Below are 21,246 nucleotides of genomic sequence, written 5' to 3'. Positions count from 1 at the left end.
GATCCTCACTGCTCATTATTACACAATCCTACTTTTTGTTCGTGTTACCAAAGTAATTTGAGTCTATACGCCGCCATTGTAACACAGTGCAGTATGTTGCAACAGTATCATTGAAGTCTGTTACGTATTGAAGACGCGTATCTGTTTTTTCTGCGTACTTTTTTCGTGTGAAGTGTTGTATGGGAATGAGCGCCACAGGTGTCGAGTAGCGGAACTAACGTAATTAGGTTAGCGCTATTACTTTTTATTTGACTAAAACATGGTGTAAAAAAATAATTTTATATTGCATCTATCGTCTGATGAGATAAATATGAGATAGTAAGATGATCCGTGAATCGAAAGGCACGTTAAGCCGTTGGTCTCGGTTACTACTTACTGATGTAAATGAGTAATCGTTACATGAACCACGCCAAGGGGCCTTTGGAGGCTCAGTAATAACCCTGACACCAGGGTTGCTGAGGTTAGTATTCCACCTCACAACCCACACGATAGAAGAAGATAAATATAAAATTTAGAGGTAGCTTAACTAAGTTAGTTGTAAAAACCAATGTATATAATAGTTTAAGATAAATTGAGTCGATTTTAATATAGACAAAATGCTGATAAATGTATTAGCAAAGGTACCTTTCGTAACCATTTATCTTTGGACGCGAATATCTAAAATGTATGCTTACGAATAATATTATTCCGACAAATCTGCCTACCTCAATAGATATAAACGTGATGTGTAAAAGCAAAAAGCTCGAAGCAAAAATTCCACTATTAAACAAAACAAAACTACACCTAGGCCTAGATTTAATAACATACCTATCTATTATTTTTTTCCTGCACGTCCCTAGGAAACAGAAACCCTATACTTACGAAGTACTTTTCATTTTCCCAAAACCAAAACATTAGCTTCTAGCGCCATCTATGAGTGAGTTAGAGAACTAAGTCGCGCGTTCGTGTGAGTGGTATAACTCTGTGTAAGTTGCCGTATGTGTATTGTATGAGATTTGTTTGTGTGTTGGTTGTATGGGTGTATGTATGTGTGTGTGAGGACACGATCGGTTGTTGGCACAGTGCCCAGTGGAACAATGACCTCTGCGTTTATGCTCGTTGTATGAGTGTGTATGTGAGCATGTGTGTATGGGTGACGTGACGTGTAGGTACCTACGTAATATTTACTGTTATATGGGTTTGGCTTCACCTTACAATATTACGTTTCTGTTCTTAGCAGGGTAGACAGAGCTACATTGATAGCCGATTAGGTAGCGATTTCATTCTTCTTCTTCTATCGTGTGGGTTGTGAGGTGAAATACCAACCTCATCAACCCTGGTGTCAGGGTTACTATTGAGCCGCCAAAGGCCCCTGACATGACTCATGTAACGACTAACTTACTTACATCAGTAAGTAGTAACCGGGACCAACGGCTTAACGTGCCTTCCGAAGCACGGTTCATTAAAAAACACACATACATACATTAACTCACGCCTATTTCCCACCGGGGTAAGCAGAGACTATGGAATTCGATTCGCTTCGATACTGACGTACTTCTCTTGCTTCCTCCACATTAATCAATCGTTTCAAACACGCACGGCGGTTCGTTAAAGAAATATTTGTCAAATTCTGTCGAAAGATAAATGTAAGAACATTCCATAAAGTCATGCCTATAAAATATTAATACAGGAAATCGAATCTTGGACTTCAAAGACACCACTGAACTATAGGCGCTTAAAACCGTAACTAATTTCGTAACATGAAACTTTTAAAGAACAATTGATATTATATTTTTGTTAAACTCTAACCCGTTAACGTTTTCTATGAGCCCTTTGTATAGACGGGTCGATGAACTTAAGCTTTTATTTCTTTTCAAAGAAATAATTCCTACAATATAACTTGGAATTTTCCTCCCGCGCATTGCCACAGAATAAGGAATAATACTACGTACACATGAGCAGCGTGGTGGAGTATGCTCCATACCCTCTCCGGTTGATTGAGAGGAGGCCTGTGCCCACCAGTGGGACGTATATAGGCTATTTATGGTACTAGCCATAGAGGCAGCCAATCAGCTCGCGACACCAAACACTTCAGGACCCCGATACCGACCCCGCCGGCGTGGTCGACGATTTCCCTCATTCAGCGCTTATCGCGACCCACTAGGGTCGATTAATTCTTTCAAATATTTTTCCTCTCAGACGATGCCCTGATCCGAGGTTCGCGCCCAACTGGGCACCCTCAGGCCTGTTGTCTTAAACGTTGTACGGGTGAGAGCCTTCAGCGCTCCCCATTTGTCCGGCCAAGTAGGTAATGCCATCTGCGGCAAATCTACAATAAGTCACGTCAAAAAAAAAGCATAGCGTAGTAACGGCCTCCGTGGTCCAGTGGTTGAGCGTTGGGCTCACGATCCGGAGGTCCTCGGGTCGAATCCCGGTGGGGACATATCGCAAAAATCACTTTGTGATCCTTAGTTTCGTTAGGACATTACAGGCTGATCACCTGATTGTCCAAAAAGTAAGATGATCCGTGCTTCGTAAGGCACGTTAAGCCGTTGGTCCCGGTTACTACTTACTGATATAAGTATGTAGTCGTTACATGTCATGTCAGCGGCCAAAAACATTTTCTGTTTTTCTATTTAACTTATTTATGAATATTAATAAAGAAAATCGTAATAATAAGACCGATATTTTAGCATGTTTTTCTATGACTTTTTAATATAAATTCCATAATAATTTCGTATTTTGACGTTTAGTAAAAAGTAACTGATTTGACTAGTTAGAAACTACTCTATTCAACAAGGTCGAAACCAGTTTAGAAGCTTCTCGTAAAAAGACTTAAAGCTCTTTGTATCTATAAACAGAGAAGACATTGTTCTAAAACTAAATTAAAAAAGAAATAGTTTCAGTGTGAAAAATACAAAGATGAAGTGTTATTGTTATAAAGAACAAAGAAAAGTAACAAATTACAATGGACTTAAACATCTCGGTTGGAAAGCTCGATGAGCTGTGGGTACTTAGTTCATCTTGCGACGGATGGACCTCTGACTACCCCAATGAGAGACTTTCCAAGGTACGTTCCTCTAAAACAATATAGATCTTCTTCTTCTATCGTGTGGGTTGTGAGGTGGAGTACCAACCTCATCAACCCTGGTGTCAGGGTTACTATTGAGCCGCCAGAGGCCCCTGACATGGCTCATGTAACGACTACTTACTTACATCAGTAAGTAGTAACCGGGACCAACGGCTTAACGTGCCTTCCGAAGCACGGATCATCTTACTTTTTGGACAATCAGGTGATCAGCCTGTAATGTCCTAACCAAACTAGGGATCACAAAGTGATTTTTGTGATATGTCCCCACCGGGATTCGAACCCGGGACCTCCGGATCGTGAGCCCAACGCTCAACCACTAGACCACGGAGGCCGTTAACAATATAGATAACGCTATAAAGATTTAATCTTCGTATTCGTTTAAACTTCTTCTTCTATCGTGTGGCTTGTGAGGTGGATTACCCACCCCATCAACCCTGGTGTCAGGGTTATTATAGGGCCCCTGACATGACTCATGTAACGACTACGTACTTACATCCGTACCTTCCATCTTTCCTTACCTTCCTAATTTCATGGAACAGACATATGTATAAGTAACCATGGGTGAAAAAAAAAAAAAAAGTCAATCATCCGTCCCTTTCCTTTTCGGCGGATAAGAAAAAGACAGGTGTAACTTTAAATAAAAATAGGAGGTGTCTGCAGGAATCGGGGCCATTAGCTTCTTTAAGTTAATTCGACTGGAAAAACACGTTAAAACATAGCAAGTCGCTAAACTCAGTTCACACGCCAACTTCGATTATGCACGCCAGTAGGTCAATAAGTTTCAGTTTTTCATGCTATTACGTAAACGTACAACGTAACGTTAACGTGTCGATCACGTATGTTACGTGTGGTGTGGCGCATCGTAGTTATGCTTCACGCCTTACATTGCACAATAGGGTAGTGAGGGGAATCGGAATGTCGACATCGATTGATTATTTGACAATTTGATTACAATTTAAAATGTTTTAGTTAAATTTAATTTATGAACAAATAAATTCAATTAAATTTATGAACAAATAAAAATTAATTATTTTAAGATTTGATTACTATTTCTTTTTGTTTAATACCCATCTAAATACTAAGTTATTGACCAAATTTTCGTATGAAAAGCCAATTTAAGACTAATTTGAGAACTCAACATTTCATATAAAAATGATATACAAACCTACATCTCACAAAGTGTTTGTTTTGTATACTGTTACTTTGCAACAGAACATTTGGTAAATTATATAATACCATCAATAAAATTCTATTGATCAATGTTTAGAGTTGTAATCCAAATATTATGTTTTGAGAAAGTATTAGTTGTCAAATGAAACGTTGACAAATGTTGTTTGTAAAATGATATTTGTCTAATAAATTGTATGCCAAATATATAGTAAACCTCGGGTCCTATTTACTGATGTAAGTACTTGTGTAACAATGATAAAACATTGTAATATATCAAAGTCAAAATTTCCTAAAAACAAGTGTGTTAAAGTCCAAAATTTGGGTTGGCAGGTCGACACACATTTTGTTTCGAATGAGATGTTTTGAGTTCACCGAAGTGTGAACATGGCACGAACTAATTGGCTGAACATTTCGTGGCATTTTTCAGGGAAATACATTTATCAGAAGTTAGTTGCGTGCTTTTCTAACAACAGCGGATTAAAAAATGACAGGTTTAACTTAAAATAAAAGTAGATGATGTGTACAGGAATTAACACCATTGACTGGTATTAAATGTATTCCTCTAGTTATTATAACTTGTAATGTACATCTACATTGGTTTAAAAGATGTGTTGCTGTTGCAGTTTCTTGTCATTTCATCTCCTCAGGCATAACACCTTGCGAAATGACGTAGATTCAAAAATGTTAAATTGACCTTCAACAAGTTTATCTATGATAATTACGTTGAATAAATGATTCTGATTCACCGGTTTGGTTCTCTAACGAGGAACGCCGGTTCGATCCTCGGTACTGGACTTGTACCAATGACTTTAATTTATCTCAAGTGAAAGGTAAGCGCTGATTGAGGGAAAACGTCGACCACGCCGGCGGGGTCGGTATCGGGGTCCTGAAGTGTTTGGTGTCGCGAGCCGATTTGCCGCCTCTATAGCTAGAGTAATCGGGTCGTCGGGATCGTATATTACGTCCTTTGGACGCCGATACTTTTCAGTACTGTCCCTAAGCGGGATGTATTCGGAAGCCGCAACTACCAGGGGATTAGAGTGGTGAGGAGCAGAATCACAGCGCCCGCGCTGTGCACTATGTCTACTGAACGAAGTAGTCTAGTCTCTAGTAGTTTATGCATGCGCGGGACGTGCGCGGGTGTAATGCGGGCACAGCGCATGTGCGAGTCCTGCGCGTGGTCGACGTGTGTCACCTACGGGCTTAGCACCGTAAACGCGGGACTCTTTCTCGCCTCGACATCCGTCACCCGTCACCCTCTCACAGTACTGCACAGAAAGAGACAGACGATCTCTGTCGCGGCGAGAAAGAGTCGCGTTCTTATGGTGCTAGGCCCGCTGAACGCGCCCTTAGGCTACATTTTTGTATGGAGTATCCGAGGTGTGCATAAGGTTCAATATTTTTCTCTTAATTTTTTTCTATCGTATTTTTATCGATACCGCGACAGTCGGTGTCCCATCACTAGCAGTTACGTAGCGTTGCGCAATGGTACGGTTGGTCGACGACCGGCTATGTGCATACGATGCACTGTCGCAGACAAATTATGAATTCAGACTTTTTGCTGGATAAGTTGTCATTTGTTTTACAATAAAATGCCAGATAATATTTTTAATTTATCAGAGAATAAATTTAAAGCTCACGTGAAGCTTACTTTATGTGAAAAAGCTTATTATAAGATTAATGATTAATACCTAAATGATAAAAATGTGGAGTAGGTGGAGTAGGTAGATCCATAATTTTCTACGGGCGTTAAGAACCCGTTATTATGTGTTTTAATTATGATAATAACCGCGTAAACTTAAAACAGTCACTGTTCGTCACCATTATAATTGGGAATCATATTGAAAAGGACTTAGCAAGCACATTTCAATTTGTTTATAAACATTCACATTATATATCATTATACATAGTATTATAATTGTATATATAACTATGTTGGTATGAGGAAGCAGTAGCGGGGTTAACGACCGCTTATCAGTACGATAACGTTATCACAAAGTTGTACCTATACGCAATGCCTTTTGTAATCATGAATTCTTTTATTTTCTACAAAGTCTTATTTTTATGCAGCGAGTTTCATGATTATGTAACTTCCAAAATCATAATCATGATTTTTTGGTTAGTGACGGTACGTAGATCGAAAGAATTTCGCATGGACAGGAGGAAGAGGTGATTAGAGCGTTAGGCTCAACGATCTGGAGGTCCGGGTTCGATTCCCGATGGGGACATCGTCGAAATCACTTTGTGAGACTGTCCTTTGTTTGATAAAGATTTTCAGGCTTGAATTTTTGAATTACCTGATTGTCCGAAAAAGTAAGATGATTCCGTGCTTCAGAGGACACGTTAAGCCGTTGGTTGGAATTATGAATTTTGAGTTTTAAATTTTGAGTTTTGAATTCTTAGTTTTGAGTTTTGAATTCTTAGTTTTGAATTCTTAGTTTTGAATTTTGAGTTTTGAATTAAGTACAAAGTTACTCACCATCACGGCTCATCCCGAGTTTGAGGCATTTCTGCAGGCGGCAGTACTGGCACCGGTTTCTGTTCACCCTGTCGACGACACAAGCCTTGTTGCGCGGGCACTGGTAGTTCACCACTGAAACAATACACTGTATTAATACCACATATTATAATTACTATTGAGGCAGAAGCCAAGAAGGAAACCACTACCCTATTTTTTCCTAAAAAGTAGCATGGAAAATGCTACACCGACAAGAGCGTGGCTCTGAAATTAGTCACCCTTCTTCACAGCATCTTCTTACCTAACCTGAAGATTTGACAGGTCCGGTTTTTTAACAGAAGCGACTGCCTGTCTGACCTTCCAACCCGTGAAGGGAAAACCAGCCCAGTACAGGTTAGGTCCCATACCGCCGAAAATGCATTTCTCGGGAATATGGGTTTCCTCACGATGTTTTCCTTAACCGCTGAGCACGTGATAATCATTTATAATCCAAACACGAATTCGAAAACAAATTCGACAATCATTGGTTTAGGCCTGTCAAATAGTCAGGTTAGGTATTCCATTATTTTAACTACCTTTCTCCACGTGTCTTTCTAACTCCATTTTTAACTATGGTCCCCATAAGTCTCTTTTTTCTCTCCATATTTTTCCAACTCAATTTCTGTGGTCACCTTTGTCCCCAACTCCCCATATCTTTTTTTTTACTATTTCGTCCCCTAAAATTTCGCCTAATTTTCATTATTTAATCCCTTAATAATTAGCCTAATTTTGACACTATTATGTCCCCTACCATTTCGCCTAATTTTCACTGTTTTATCCCCTCATTTTGCCTAATTTTCATTATTTCATCACTTAATAATTAGCCTAATTTTGACTATCATATCCCCTAATATTTAGCCTAATTTTCAGTTTTGTCCCCAAATATTTAACCTTATTTTCACTGTTTTGTTTCCAAATATTTAACCTAATTTTTTACTATTTCGTCCCCTAAAATTTCGCCTAATTTTAAATATTTCGTCCCCTTACATATCACTATTTCGTCCCTTAATATTTAGCCTAATTTTCTTTCCAATCTTTGTCCCCACTGTGAATAAAAAAAAGATGGTGAATAAATGAAGCCGACCTGTGCTCTGGGACCGCCTGAAGAAACCCTTGCATCCTTCGCAGGTGATCACTCCGTAATGGACGCCTGAAGACTTGTCCCCACACACCTTGCATGGTATTATCTCGATTTGGGCTGCAACAAGAAGAAAAAATAAGTTAGATATAATATTAACAGCCTCGGTGGTCTAGTGGTTAGAGCGTTAGGCTCACGACCTGCAGGTCCAGGTTCGATTCCCGATAGGGACATTGTCGAAATCACTTTGTGAGACTGTCCTTTGTTTGATAAGGACTTTTCAGGCTTGAATCACCTGATTGTCCGAAAAAGTAAGATGATTCCGTGCTTCGGAGGGCACGTTAAGCCGTTGGTCCCGGCTATTAGCCGTAAAAACACTTCCACCAAGCCGCATTGGAGCAGCGTGGTAGAGTATGCCCCATACCCCCTCCGTTTGATTGAGGGGAGGCCTGTGCCCAGCAGTGGGACGTATATAGGCTGTTTATGTTATGTTAGATATAATATTGAAGGTTGTATAAAGAGTTGGCAGAGGAAGACCTAGAAGGACGTACATTCAAATTGGAGTTGTCCTTACATAAGGTTTAGTACGATCTACTCTGAACAAGTTTGTCCGGCCAAGTAGTTAATGCCATCTGCGGCAAATCTACCATAAGTCACGTCAAAAAAAAACTCTGAACAATGTGATAAGAAAGAGATGTGGTGAAAAAGATGATTAGTGACTAAGATTGAGAAGGGAATGTTATGTTGGTTTGGACACGTAGAGTGGATGAAGGATAATAGGATTACGAAAGCGGTATATAAAGCGAAGGTTGGTGGTAGGGCTGGCAGAGGAAGACCTAGAAGCACATTGACCAAATTGGAGATGTCCTTAGAATATGTTCAGTAAGATCTACTCTAAACCGGCGTGCGTGTATGAAACATTTGATGAATTTGGAAGAAACAAGATAAATATGTAAGGATCAAAGCAAATGTAATTCCATAGTCTCTGCTTACCCCGGTGGGAGATAGACGTAAGTTTATGTACATAATAATATGTAGATATAATATTATTTTGTCATAGAGTAAAGAATAGGTACAGAACGGTAACTCTCCGCCCTAACTATTATTGTAGTGTGGATGATATCCAATATGAGACGAAAATAAGTTATTTTATACTTGAGTCTAAATATACCTTTGTAGCAGAGTACAAACTCTGCACATACTGGCCTTTTGTTCTGACCATCATCATTTTAAATTACGAAATTCTCATTCCATTCCATTCGCATTTCCTTTCATTTTACTCTTTTTTGACTCACTGCATCTCCGACCTTCATTAAAACAACAAGTATATTATACTGTTTAGGGCCGTGCCCTCTAATTCCTAAGTCTTGATTCTTTTTTGAAGTGTGTATATTGTGAACTATGTACATATTCCTATCCTGTTTGTGAAGTGTTTTTAATAAACTGTATATATTCCTGCTTGCTGTTGCTTCTACTTTATCATCGTCATCACCAATCATTCCCCTACTCTGCCGGCACGTCGTAATACCATATCGTCACCACCCAGCGTGCCGCACCTTGTTACATTAAATACCTTGAAAAGTATTATCATTTGCTGTCTCAAAGATAATATTATTTTTAGAATCGGATTTATTCGCTCATCGACAAAAATAATTGGCAGTAGGTGCTATTAATCGAAAACTAAATATAAATAAGACAATTGTAATTTTGAATTGAGTGGGTGAGTTCGTCGACCTCCCCGCAAGGTCGAAGCGCGGTCATTCACCTCGTCAGCGTAAGTATAGGGATACCATTACTACGGGAGAACCTTAAGACATTTGTGAATCCTCTCTGTAAAGACACTCCAGGAGGATTTTCGAGGATTTATTTATTTATTTATTAGGACCCTAATTCCTGCAAACATCTCCTAATATATTTTAAATTATACCTGACATTTTCTTACGCACCGAAAAGGAAAGGGAGGGGTGATTGACAACTGGTAATTTTTAAATGAATGATCCCGGCGAATCAAATTTTAACGTGTGTTGTCAACTCGATTCTGTCGGGTTATTCGTCAATATAAAATTTTGGATTTGATTTAATATTTTGATAAATTTTTGCCTAAATTTGATGTGTGTTCCATAAATGTTATGCATGTCGATTACCCGTCGCTTTCCTTTTCGGCGGATAAGAAAATGACAGGTATAACTTAAAATATAATACCTACTTAACTTGTAGGATAAATACATGTTATAGCTGATAAAAACTAGTATTTTACACGTGGACTGTTATTAATATTTAATGAAATAGATCATTAAAGGACAATTCATTTCCAAGTTACGCCATTTAATTGAATCGCTTTAGACATTAACACATTGACACAAAACTGTTGTAAATTAAATTTCCTTCTAATATTATTTTATAAAATAAAATAAAATTAAAGAGAAGGCGAACGTCGTGTCTTATAAGGAGGTGAAGGAATTAGTCTTTAATAGACAAGAATGTAGAATGCTACACCGACAAGAGCGAGGCTCTTAAATTAGTGATAATACTCTATATAAAAAAATATCAAAACATCTAATATTTTTTATAAGGATCAGGGGGTTAAAAGGGCCACATCGAAGCAATTCATCATTTTTTAGATGAATTGCTTCTATGTGGTTTTTTTAACCCACCAGTTTGTTTGAACTGGGCTACCACTAGCCAACACGATACATTCGGGATGAAAATGCTGAACGCACTCAATATTTTCCTTTTAAGGAGATGAAAGGCAATGAAACTCCACCTCAAAGCTAGTGAAAACTCCATCTAAATCGGTCAAGTGGAGTTGCAAAACTAAAAGGAAATGTATCCCGTTCGAACAATTGTTTAAGGATTGCAACAACAATTGTTTAAAATGTTTAACAAGACAATGTGGCAAGACGCAATTATTTTGGCGACCGTACGCCATTTTGTTAATGTAGGAAGTTTTGTAACATCCCCCCTGTAGAATCGGCAGAAAAATTAGCAAAATGTGTAAATATAAAAACTTCTGTGGTGTAATGACTAGACACTTCTAGAGGTCCCAAATTCGATATTCGTTCGGGTTAATATAGAAGTATAACTTTACTAAAAAAAAACTGAACTTTGCTACTTTACTTTATTAATGCGTGCGTATATTATACGTCCAGTATTTAAAAAATGTTTCATTTTTATTATCGGAATATTTTCCTCTTTATTAAAAAAAAGGCACGCCAGTAAACGCAAATGAGAAATTATGACACATCAAAAAAATAATTCCACTAAAATAACACATGCTCATCTTTTCCCGGAGCGCGTTAGAAAGAGACAGCGAAAGTTAGAGCGAGATAGAGCGCAGCCCGTTGCACCGGTCAGCTGATTGTGACGTCAGGGGTCACCGACCCGTTCTTATTTCAAACTTGCGTTGTGCGTTGTACGCGTGACGTCACAGGCTGTTTCGTTGTCGCACCGTTATGGGAAATGCTAATTCGGAATCTAACGTTAAAAGTGGGCGTTCCTTTTTTTTATTTTTTCCGGTTTTGTTCTTGCTTTTTTAACTTTTTTTGTAACTTAATGGTATCGATTTTGACAGACAAGGGAACTTAGGTGCATACGTAAACTCACGCCTGTGATCCCTAATGGAGTGGTCAGGGCCTCACTTACCTCAGATGACACTACTTGGCTGGACAAATGAGAAGCGCTGACAGTTCTGAGCTAAATAGTTGTTACATTTGGCGTAACCATACATGATGGACCATTATTTGGGCGATAAGCCGTTGGTCCCGGTTACTACTTACTGATGTAAGTTAGTAGTCGTTACATGAGCCATATCAGGGGCCTTTGATGGCTGAATAGTAACCCTGACACCAGGGTTGATGGGGTTGGTAATCCACCTCACAACCCACACGATAGAAGAAGAAGACTAACACAGTTGGCTCGATCGTTATTATCAATACGGCTAACCTATCCCGTTAGTCTAACAGAAAGCTCGATGAGGTGTGGGTACTTCGTTCATCCTGCTGTATGTAGCTCTGACTACCCCGATCGGGATATAGTCGTGAGGTTATGTTGCATTGAATAAGTACAATGCAATTATACATAACAATAAATAAAGAATCATTCACACTGAGAGATGAACGTTATCAAGGCAGACCCGCCCATCGACGTCACGGGTCAACGCCCGACCGCAGAGAGCTTTGCCTCCAAAATTTGTGATTCACATGATCTTGCGCATGTCTACTGTATTGTGATTGCGGTGTGGATTTGTAAGGTATTTGGGTCGCGATTTTGCGATATTTTGCTTAGCGATTCGGTGGAGTTGGGCAAACAGTGAATGCTAAATAAATTCGTAAGACCAAATCTCTTTTTTAAATTCAAATCTGTCAGTCTGGAAATGTCTAAGGTGGGATCTCTATTATGATAAAAAAAATAGAGAGGATCTACTAAAATCAAACCGTATTCTAAGATATATAGGATTCATTTTTCTTCAATACACATTAAACGATTATTACGTCAGGGACGAAACTAGGTAATGGAATTTAATAGTGTCTGCTTACCCCGGTGGGAAATAGGCGTGAATTTTGTGTATTGAATATAAATTAAATTAAAGCGATTATTTGTTAAAACGTGTTATTTGGATCAGTCAGTTAAAAATCCTTCCTTTTCCCCTTTTTTTCTCCAATGACAATTCCTGACTCTTGTCTGTGATGAAATGATGCTAAAATGTATTAAGGTGCCTGATTTATTAAATTATTACCCAGTATTCTTTACAACAGAGGATTTTTCTAGAAAAAAATATCCAGATTTTTTCACTAAGCTAGCCACAAAACGCTGAAACATGCTAGACCAGCCACGGTAATGCTCGTCTTCCAAATTTGAATTTTAATCTAACGGGCGACGTCACGGGTGAACGACCGCGCTTGTCCGAACCGCACGCTCTAAGCTACGCCTACATTCCTAGATACCAGCCATTACTAGTTCCTATTACAAATACAATAAAGATCACTTTCAAAAACTAATAACTTCAAACAACTGCAAGGACAAATTTGTCGGAATTCAAATATGAAATTGTTTTTTCGTCGAGTTCTTTTGTTTATTTCTGGCCAGTTACACATCTGCGAATTATAAATTTTGAATTCTATAGATTTTGAATTATAATGTGTTTGTGTGAGGTTGTCTTTATAGAGAATGATAGATTGATGACAGATAATTTATCTTTTTCTTTTAAAAAATACTTTCACGGCTATGTACTTTAGGCTTACAGTAACTAATAACTTGTGAATTTGAATTCATATTTGGAACACAGATAATTGATATTACGTTTTGTTAATTTCATATTAAATTAAAGTCATCAATTTTGAACAATTATGGACGATTAAATTGACAATTGCGCTTATAAAAGTAAATGCGCAATGCCTATTTAAACGTCAAATAGCATTGTTGCTTTTTTAGATAAATTCTTTCTATATGGACTTTTTAGTATGGGGACAGATTACCAACCCACCGTCCATAACATATATAAAAAAAAAATAGAAATTGTTTATTAGAAAAGGTCTCCTCAGAAAAAAACTGGACATAAACATCACTTAAAATTTTCACAAAACCATTACAATATATAAAATTTACAAATACATAACATATATATAAACATCGTACATACGTCCCACTGCTGGGCACAGGCCTCACCTCAATCAATCGGAGGGGGTAATCTCTGAGAAATACTTTACACTAATGAATTTGATTTTGATTTTTGACAAGTCACAATTGACCACTGAAGCTGAGATCGATTCAAAATAACCTTACTGGTTCCTAATAAGGCCCTGCCTACCCTAATAACATACACATCACGCCAAGAGCCCTGTGTCGAAGTTTTTCTTGCAACTTTTCCCCGGCTATACAGGTTGTGAAGCTGCAGTAGTTTCAGGCGGATGAGACGTTCGTTAAGTAAAAAATTGTCGATTCAAAATGTAACTATGTTACCTACTGAATAAAGATCTTTTGAATTTTTGACTAAGTAACTGTGTACAGTCATGAGCAATATGATGTACCCACTTAAGGACTCTGTCACACTAACATATTTGAAATTTATTGAGACTTACAGTTCAATTTGTCAAAAAAGTTAATGTGACATGGTACCAAAGTGTATACATATTAATGCTCGTGACCGTACCAGTTTATGGCAAATCTTTCCTTCCTGTCAGGTGTGATTCTGGTCTAAGTATAAAAAAAAACTTTTACTTTTATTAGTTTTACACTCTAGACTATATATCAATGACTAATATAGAGGTGGTTTCCCACGAGGCCATTGACCTCGTGACGTCACATCAGTCGGTTTTGCATTACGTATCGCATATACGTTGTTTTGACCGATAAGAACCATATTATCGGTCGCTCTCGAATACACTGGGTGTGTCTTGATTTTTTTTTAATCTTTTATTTGATCGCCTCTGATTTTTCCTCTCTTTATTTTTTGGTTTTTTTTTTTGTTTTTTTTTTATTTATCTTTAATTGTAATAGTAAAAACTTTTTCTTTTTAATTGTAATAGGGTAGTTTCCAACTAGTCAAATCGGTTACTTTTTACTAAACGCCATAACACGAAATTAGAAAAGCAACCTGAGGAGACGTCATCGAAAAACGTGATAAAATGTCGCACTTATTATTACATTTTTTTTATTCAAAATTCATAAATAAGTTACTTAAATAGAAAAAAGAAAACGTTTTTTGTCACCTTTGGATAATAATATGTTTTTATTTTTTTTATTCAAAATTCATAAATAAGTTACTTAAATAGAAAAAAGAAAACGTTTTTTGTCACCTTTGGATAATATGTTTTTATTTTTTTTATTCAAAATTCATAAATAAGTTACTTAAATAGAAAAAAGAAAACGTTTTTTGTCACCTTTGGATAATAATATGTTTTTATTTTTTTTATTCAAAATTCATAAATAAGTTACTTAAATAGAAAAAAGAAAACGTTTTTTGTCACCTTTGGATAATAATATGTTTTTATTTAGTAATAAGAATTTTATATTTTTGTTTGACCTAGGAAACTATCCAATTACAATATTTTACCAACATCGAAGGCCCTGTGCCATGGTTTTTCTTGCAGCTACTTTTCCTATTATACACCTCTACCTTCCCCTTCCAGGATAGAGGCGTGATTCTATATTATGTTGACATAATTAAATTAAATAGCATACAAACGTCCCAATGATGGGCTCAGCCTCTCAACTAGAGAGGGTATAGAGTATAATCTACCAACCTGCTCTTTTAGAGCTTATTTAACATGGTTATTTAAAAAAAATGATGTGCCTTATTAGAATTTAAAACATAAAAACCTTTTAATACTCACTGTGAAATTGCATTTATTTTTTATTCCTAATAAGTTTTTTTTATAATTCTTACGAAATATAATATATATAAGATGTAAGATGATCCGTGCTTCGAAAGGCACGTTAAGCCGTTGGTCCCGGTTACTACTTACTGATGTAAGTAAATAGTCGTTGCATGAGCCATGTCACGGGCCTTTGGCGGCTCAATAACCTTGACACCAGGGTTGATGAGGTTGGTAATTCACCTCACAACCCACACGATAGAAGAAGAAGTGTATGTTTGTATACGGCAAAGATGAGAGTAGAAGAAACAAAAGTATAGTGTTAGGATCGTAGTAAATCGTTTCCGTGATCCCTGTCCACCCCAATGGGGAAATACGCGTGATCTTATGCATGTATGTTATACAGGTCAATGACCCAATATTACGTGACTGCCGACAGCTGATCTGAGCCAAATCTAAATATAATCAGCTGACTGCAATGTAAACACATACTTCAATTTATTAGCACACAGCCTGGCAACGCTTAGATTCAGCTGAGTTAGACGAAAGTACCAGATGCAGAATAAGATTCTCTTCAGGGAGGTTAAAATGGCCACATAGAAGCAATTCATCTAAAAAGAGCAATATTCCTATTTGTCTTACTTTTATATGCGCAAATGTCAAATTGTAATAATTGCTTTCTGATTCTGATTCTGGTATTTCCGCTTAACGAGAAACTGTGGAGTAATCACCTTCATTACTCCATAGATAGGGCATGTAGAACGGTGGTTGCCTCAATCGCCTTCTTCTTCGCCTTCGCAATCCTACATATTCGTGGGTTAAAAATGCCACATCAAAGCAATTCACCTAAAAAAGCAATATTGCTATTTGACATACTTATGCGCAAATGTCAAATTGCAATATTGCTTTTTAGATGAATTGCTTCGATGTGGCATTTTTAATCCCCGGTTCTGGTATATACTCTGATAATAAAGCTCTTTTTATACAGGGTGGCCCAGAAGTTCAGGATCAAAATGAAAAATTAGATAGAGGGGCTCATTAGCTACCAGAAATACCCCCATGTATGTTCAGTAATTATTTACGGTTTAGGAGATATGCCCCATTTTGTACCTTTTTCTAGATTTTCTACCTTACTTCAGAAATAATCATTTTCAAAATTTGACATTCTCATACAATGTAGCTGCTTCTTTCTAACGTTGTTAAAGGTGCTCAAAGACACATTTTCAATTAAAAGTAAATAAAAATCACGCTTATAATCGCTAACAGGGTAGACATAGCAAAAATCCGAAGACAAAACTTGCAGTCACTTTTGGTATTCGTATTTTAATGAAGGTACATAGATTTCAAGGAAAAAGTTATCCCCAAACACTGTTGGTGATTCATACTATTAGATACTAAAATAAAATGTGTCTTTGAGCACCTTTAACAACGTTAGAAAGTAGCAGCTACATTGTATGAGAATGTCAAATTTTCCTTCAAATCTGTCTGTCTTGCAACCTTTGAGGGCTAATTACTTAGTTTTTGCCCGTATTAAGGGTACTTTTTTGGATGTTTCTAAAAGCCTATTAAATGGAGCAGTTTTTAGAAATACTTTTGGGGTCCATGACAATCTCATGTGTTTATTATTCTTCGGCGAAGTATTAACAACTGTAACAATTTTGGTCGAATTCTCACTTTGACTTCCGATAATTTTTTTTTTATACTTAATTTGACTTTGATTTATCTTTGATTGAGCGGTACATAGCCTTAGGCATAGTTGTGAAGTAAAATAAAATAATTATTAAGAAAGGGATAGCGACAAAATGATTATTTCTGAAGTAAGGTAGAAAATCTAGAAAAAGGTACAAAATGGGTCATATCTCCTAAACCGTAAATAATTGCTGAACATACATGGGGGTGTTTCTGGTAGCTAATGAGCCCCTCTATCTAATTTTTCATTTTGATCCTGAACTTCTGGGCCACCCTGTATAACTTGTGCCGAGAATATTTTCAATTTGGGAACGACACATCATTGGTACGGACACGAGTACTAATATGATACACTTTGAAACCATGTCACATTAACTTTTTTAACAAATTAAACCGCAAGTCTCATTAAATATCAAATACGATAGTGCGACAGCGTTCTAAAGTGGGTACATTACATTGCTCATGACTGTACAGGTCCCGAAATTCCCCTGGACTCGAGTAAACTGTTTAATCTGTGCCCGGCCTTGAACCGGTGTAGAGTCTATTGTGTCTATAGTGATGTTAACGGTAACGGTACCAGCAAATGACAAACCAGCAAAGGTATTTTTATTACCGGTAGGATAACCGAATACCTATGTTTATGGGACAGGGTTCTTCTTATCGTGTGAGTTATGAGATGAAATACCAACCCCATCAACCCTAGTGTCAGGGTTATGATTGAGCCGCCAAAGGCCCCTGACATGGCCCTTGTAACGATTACTCACTTATATCAGTAAATAGTAACCGGGCTTAACGTGCCTTCCGAAGCACGGATCATCTTACTTTCGGACAATGAAGTGATCAGCCTGTAATGTCCTAACCAAACTAGGGATCTTAAAATGTTTTTTTGTGATATGTTCCTACCGGGATTCGAACCCAAAAATCACTGTGCTTCGGAAGGCGCGTTAAGCCGTTGGTCTCGGTTACCACTAACTGATGTAAGTATGTAGTCGTGACATGAGTCATGTCAGGCGTTGGCGGTTCAATAGTAACCCTGACACCAGGGTTGATGAGGTTTGGTAATCCACCTCACAGCCCACACGATAGAAGAAGTAAAATACCGGTATTAACCGGTATTCTGTCAAATTAATGCAAGCGCTAACAATATGAACAGTTTAATCTTTTCAACGCAATTGGTACGACTACGCCGAATTCTTTTTACTGCTTTTTAACTGGCTGAAATTTACAGCATCACCAGCTTTAGTTCCACTGGCTTATGAACATTACATAATGATGAAGTCGGTCATTGCCCCAAGCCACACGAGAGAAGATGAACATATTGAATATAACTCACGCCTATCATCCCTTTCTGGGTGGATTGAGACATGTTTGATTAGATAACTCAATTGAAACAAGTCATAAGATGGATATATTATAAAGCATTTTTGTGTACCCAAACCCGGGTGAGAGCCTTCAGCGCTCCCCATTTGTCCGGCCAAGTAGTTAATGCCATCTGCGGCAAATCTACAATAAGTCACGTCAAAAAAAAAAAATGTGTACCCAAAGCATAGAATAAGAAACTACATAGTATAAAACAAAGTCGCTTTTTCTGTCCCTATGTACGCTTAAATCTTTAAAACTACGCAACGGATTTTGATGCGGTTTTTTTTAATAGATAGAGTGATTCAAGAGGAAGGTTTATATGTATAATAACATCCATTCAATAGTGGAGTAATACTGATTTAGTTTGTTTTATGCATGACAATTTTAAATTCGTATGCCAATTCTTGGCTGAATGTGCTAAGACTGATGACAACACTGTAATATCTTACACGCAACATTCACGAATAAATATTTTTGTATTTGTATAATACTGTTATTTTTGAGGATTTTATAACTAAATAATTACATTTTTTCCTCAGCATTGCACCCGAGCGAAGCCGGGGCGGGTTGCTAGTAAGGAATAATTTGGGTGAAGGGTGAAGTCGCCTTGGGTCGCTTACGCCGTTCTGTCCTCCATCCGCCAAGCACGTGTCCAGGTCAACGCCCTCCACATGTCGACTGCACTTTGACTGGTAGCGATGTTTTTTCAACAAAAGCCGGTCTTTGTTTTGCTTTTTTAAAGCGTTTTTCTTGTGCTTTTCTGTCAGTTAATGTAATAGTCTAGTTACCAACTAGTCTAACTTACTTTTTACTAAACGTCAAAACACGAAAGAACTATGGAATTTGTAAGAAAAAGTAACCTATGACGTCATAGAATAAGTGACAAAATGGCGCACTTATTTTTTCTTTATTAAAATTCATAAATAAGTTAAATAGAAAAAAATTATCATCTTTAGATCTGTATTTATTTAGTAATCAGAATTTCATAATTTATCTATGACCTAGGAAACCTAATTGGGTCGTGTACTAGTTTCAAAAACTAACGAAAAACATTTTTTTTTTCACGAGTGCCTCTGACGTCTGTGTCACGTGTGTGTGACGTCTGACGCCCATACGGTTCAAGACTAAAGTAAAATCGAAGGGGGGTGAGGTAAACATGGCTCAGCCGCTGGTGGGGAGCGGAGAGTTGCCGTTCGATACGTAGTGCTATCGTCCGGGTATGTTTTAATTAGAGTTAGGTTTATGAGCCCTATCTCACTAGATCACCAGCAACAAATACTGCGACAGGTTTTCTTTTTGTTTTCTGTGGATTGATTTCCGTGTGGTTTCTGTCCTGTGTTGAATGTAATGTACCTGTCTGTCTCTGTCTGTGGTGTCCGGTAGTAATAAATATTTCTTTCTTTCTTTAAATACACAGAGTTGTATAAACGCTGCCTTACCTTGTATCTTGTGGGTTGCTTCGCAATTTGTCAACTCGTCAACCTATGGGTCGACAACCCTTAATTGTGGGTTGACAGATTGCCCAACCTTAAAAAGTTAAAAGGACGTAGTTCCCCAAAGCCTGTCTTTGTCTTTTTTGAAGGTTTACGTAAACATAATCTAGTGAACAATTAACGTTAAACATTGTTTAACCTAGATTTGTGCAATTAACACGAATACGTAAAATCGCCCCTTCAGGCCTCAGCTAATAGCGGAAAACATAGCAAAATCAGGGCACAAACATTTAAAACCAATTGGGACATTGTTGATAATGGATAATTGTAAATAAATACTGATTTTGGTCAAGTAGCAAAGACACAAACTTTGACGAAAAAATAATGTAGGCTTAATAGGTGTATCGGCTTCAAACTGGCTTTATATAAACTACCTATACACGTCCCACTGCTTGGCACAGGCCTCCCCTCAATCAACCGGAGGGGGTATTGAGCATACTCCACCACGCTGCTCCAATGCGGGATGGTGGAGGTGTTTTTACTTCTAATAGCCGGGACCAACGGCTTAACGTGCCCCCCGAAGCACGGAATCATCTTACTATTTTCGGACAATCAGGTGATTCAAGCCTGAAAAGTCCTTACCAAACAAAGGACAGTCTCACAAAGTGATTTCGACAATGTCCCCATCGGGAATCGAACCTGGACCTTCAGATCGTGAGCCTAATGTTCTAAACTGGCTTAAAGAGAGTACAAAGCCAATAGCCCCGATTCCTGCAGACACATACTAATTTTATTTTAACTTATACCTGTCATTATCTTATACGCCAATAAGGAAAGGGACGGATGATTGACAACTGATTGTTTTGAAATGAATGAATAACCCGGCCGAATAAAACAGTCATGTCGCTCAAATGCAACCTTACTTCTGACTGGTTTATAATTATTGGCCAATATAACATTTTGGAAGGGCTTTTTTTTCCGGCTAAAATTGTCGCGTGTTCCATAAATTTTACGCCTGTCGATTACCCGTCCCTTTCTTTTTCAGCGGGTAAGAAAATGACAGGTATATCTTGAAATAAACTTAGATGACGTGTACTGCAATCAGCACCATTGTGTATTTATTATTATCATAAGTCAAATAGTGCCGGGACCTAATTGTACGCATATTCATTGCATTTCGATATTTACGCAAAAATTTCAAATAACATTGCTTTTTTAGATGATTTTAAGATAAGATTTCAAGATATTAATGTTTGGATCATAAGAATAAGAATAAAATAAGTTTATTGCCTGTAAAAATTTACATTTGCTATATGAACTAGGTAATAATACAGATATCCAAATAGATTAGTAGCACCCCCCGGTACGACAACGTGCTATCAGAGGAACTGTTTGTTTATGTGTACAAAAATCTTTAATAAACTGCCAGAAAGTATCAGAGGCCTGCCTATAAGAGTGTTTAAACGATCTTTGTTTAAGCTACTGAGCGAGAATCCCTTTTATAGTGTCAGTGAATTTCTTGATCACAAAATGTAATAATTGTATATAAAACTGTATTTTCTTTTTTAATTATGTTATTTCTTTATTAATGTATGTTATTTAAATTTAATTCAATGTTAAATTATATAATAATT

General features: G+C 37.4%; 1 protein-coding gene and 1 long non-coding RNA gene across 9 annotated transcripts in view; one reads left to right on the top strand and one right to left on the bottom strand.

The window, feature by feature from the left end:
* Nucleotides 1-21,246, bottom strand: part of LOC126378371 (probable nuclear hormone receptor HR3) — a 126,153-nt gene that overhangs the window by 11,115 nt on the left and 93,792 nt on the right. For all 8 annotated transcript variants that reach the window (XM_050026672.1, XM_050026670.1, XM_050026674.1 and 5 more), the window contains 2 exons: nucleotides 7,822-7,935; nucleotides 6,720-6,833 (listed from right to left, as the gene is read on the bottom strand). In XM_050026672.1, coding sequence (XP_049882629.1) covers nucleotides 6,720-6,833; nucleotides 7,822-7,935 — 228 coding nt within the window. The remainder of the gene's footprint in view (nucleotides 1-6,719; nucleotides 6,834-7,821; nucleotides 7,936-21,246) is intronic.
* LOC126378600 (uncharacterized) overlaps nucleotides 1-21,246 on the top strand; it is a 111,464-nt gene that overhangs the window by 26,980 nt on the left and 63,238 nt on the right. The window lies entirely within an intron of this gene.

Source organism: Pectinophora gossypiella, chromosome 26 (genome assembly GCF_024362695.1).
Source record: "Pectinophora gossypiella chromosome 26, ilPecGoss1.1, whole genome shotgun sequence".
Taxonomy (NCBI): domain Eukaryota; kingdom Metazoa; phylum Arthropoda; class Insecta; order Lepidoptera; family Gelechiidae; genus Pectinophora; species Pectinophora gossypiella.
The sequence above is the reverse complement of the archived record's forward strand: the minus strand, read 5'-3'. Positions and strand labels throughout refer to the sequence as shown.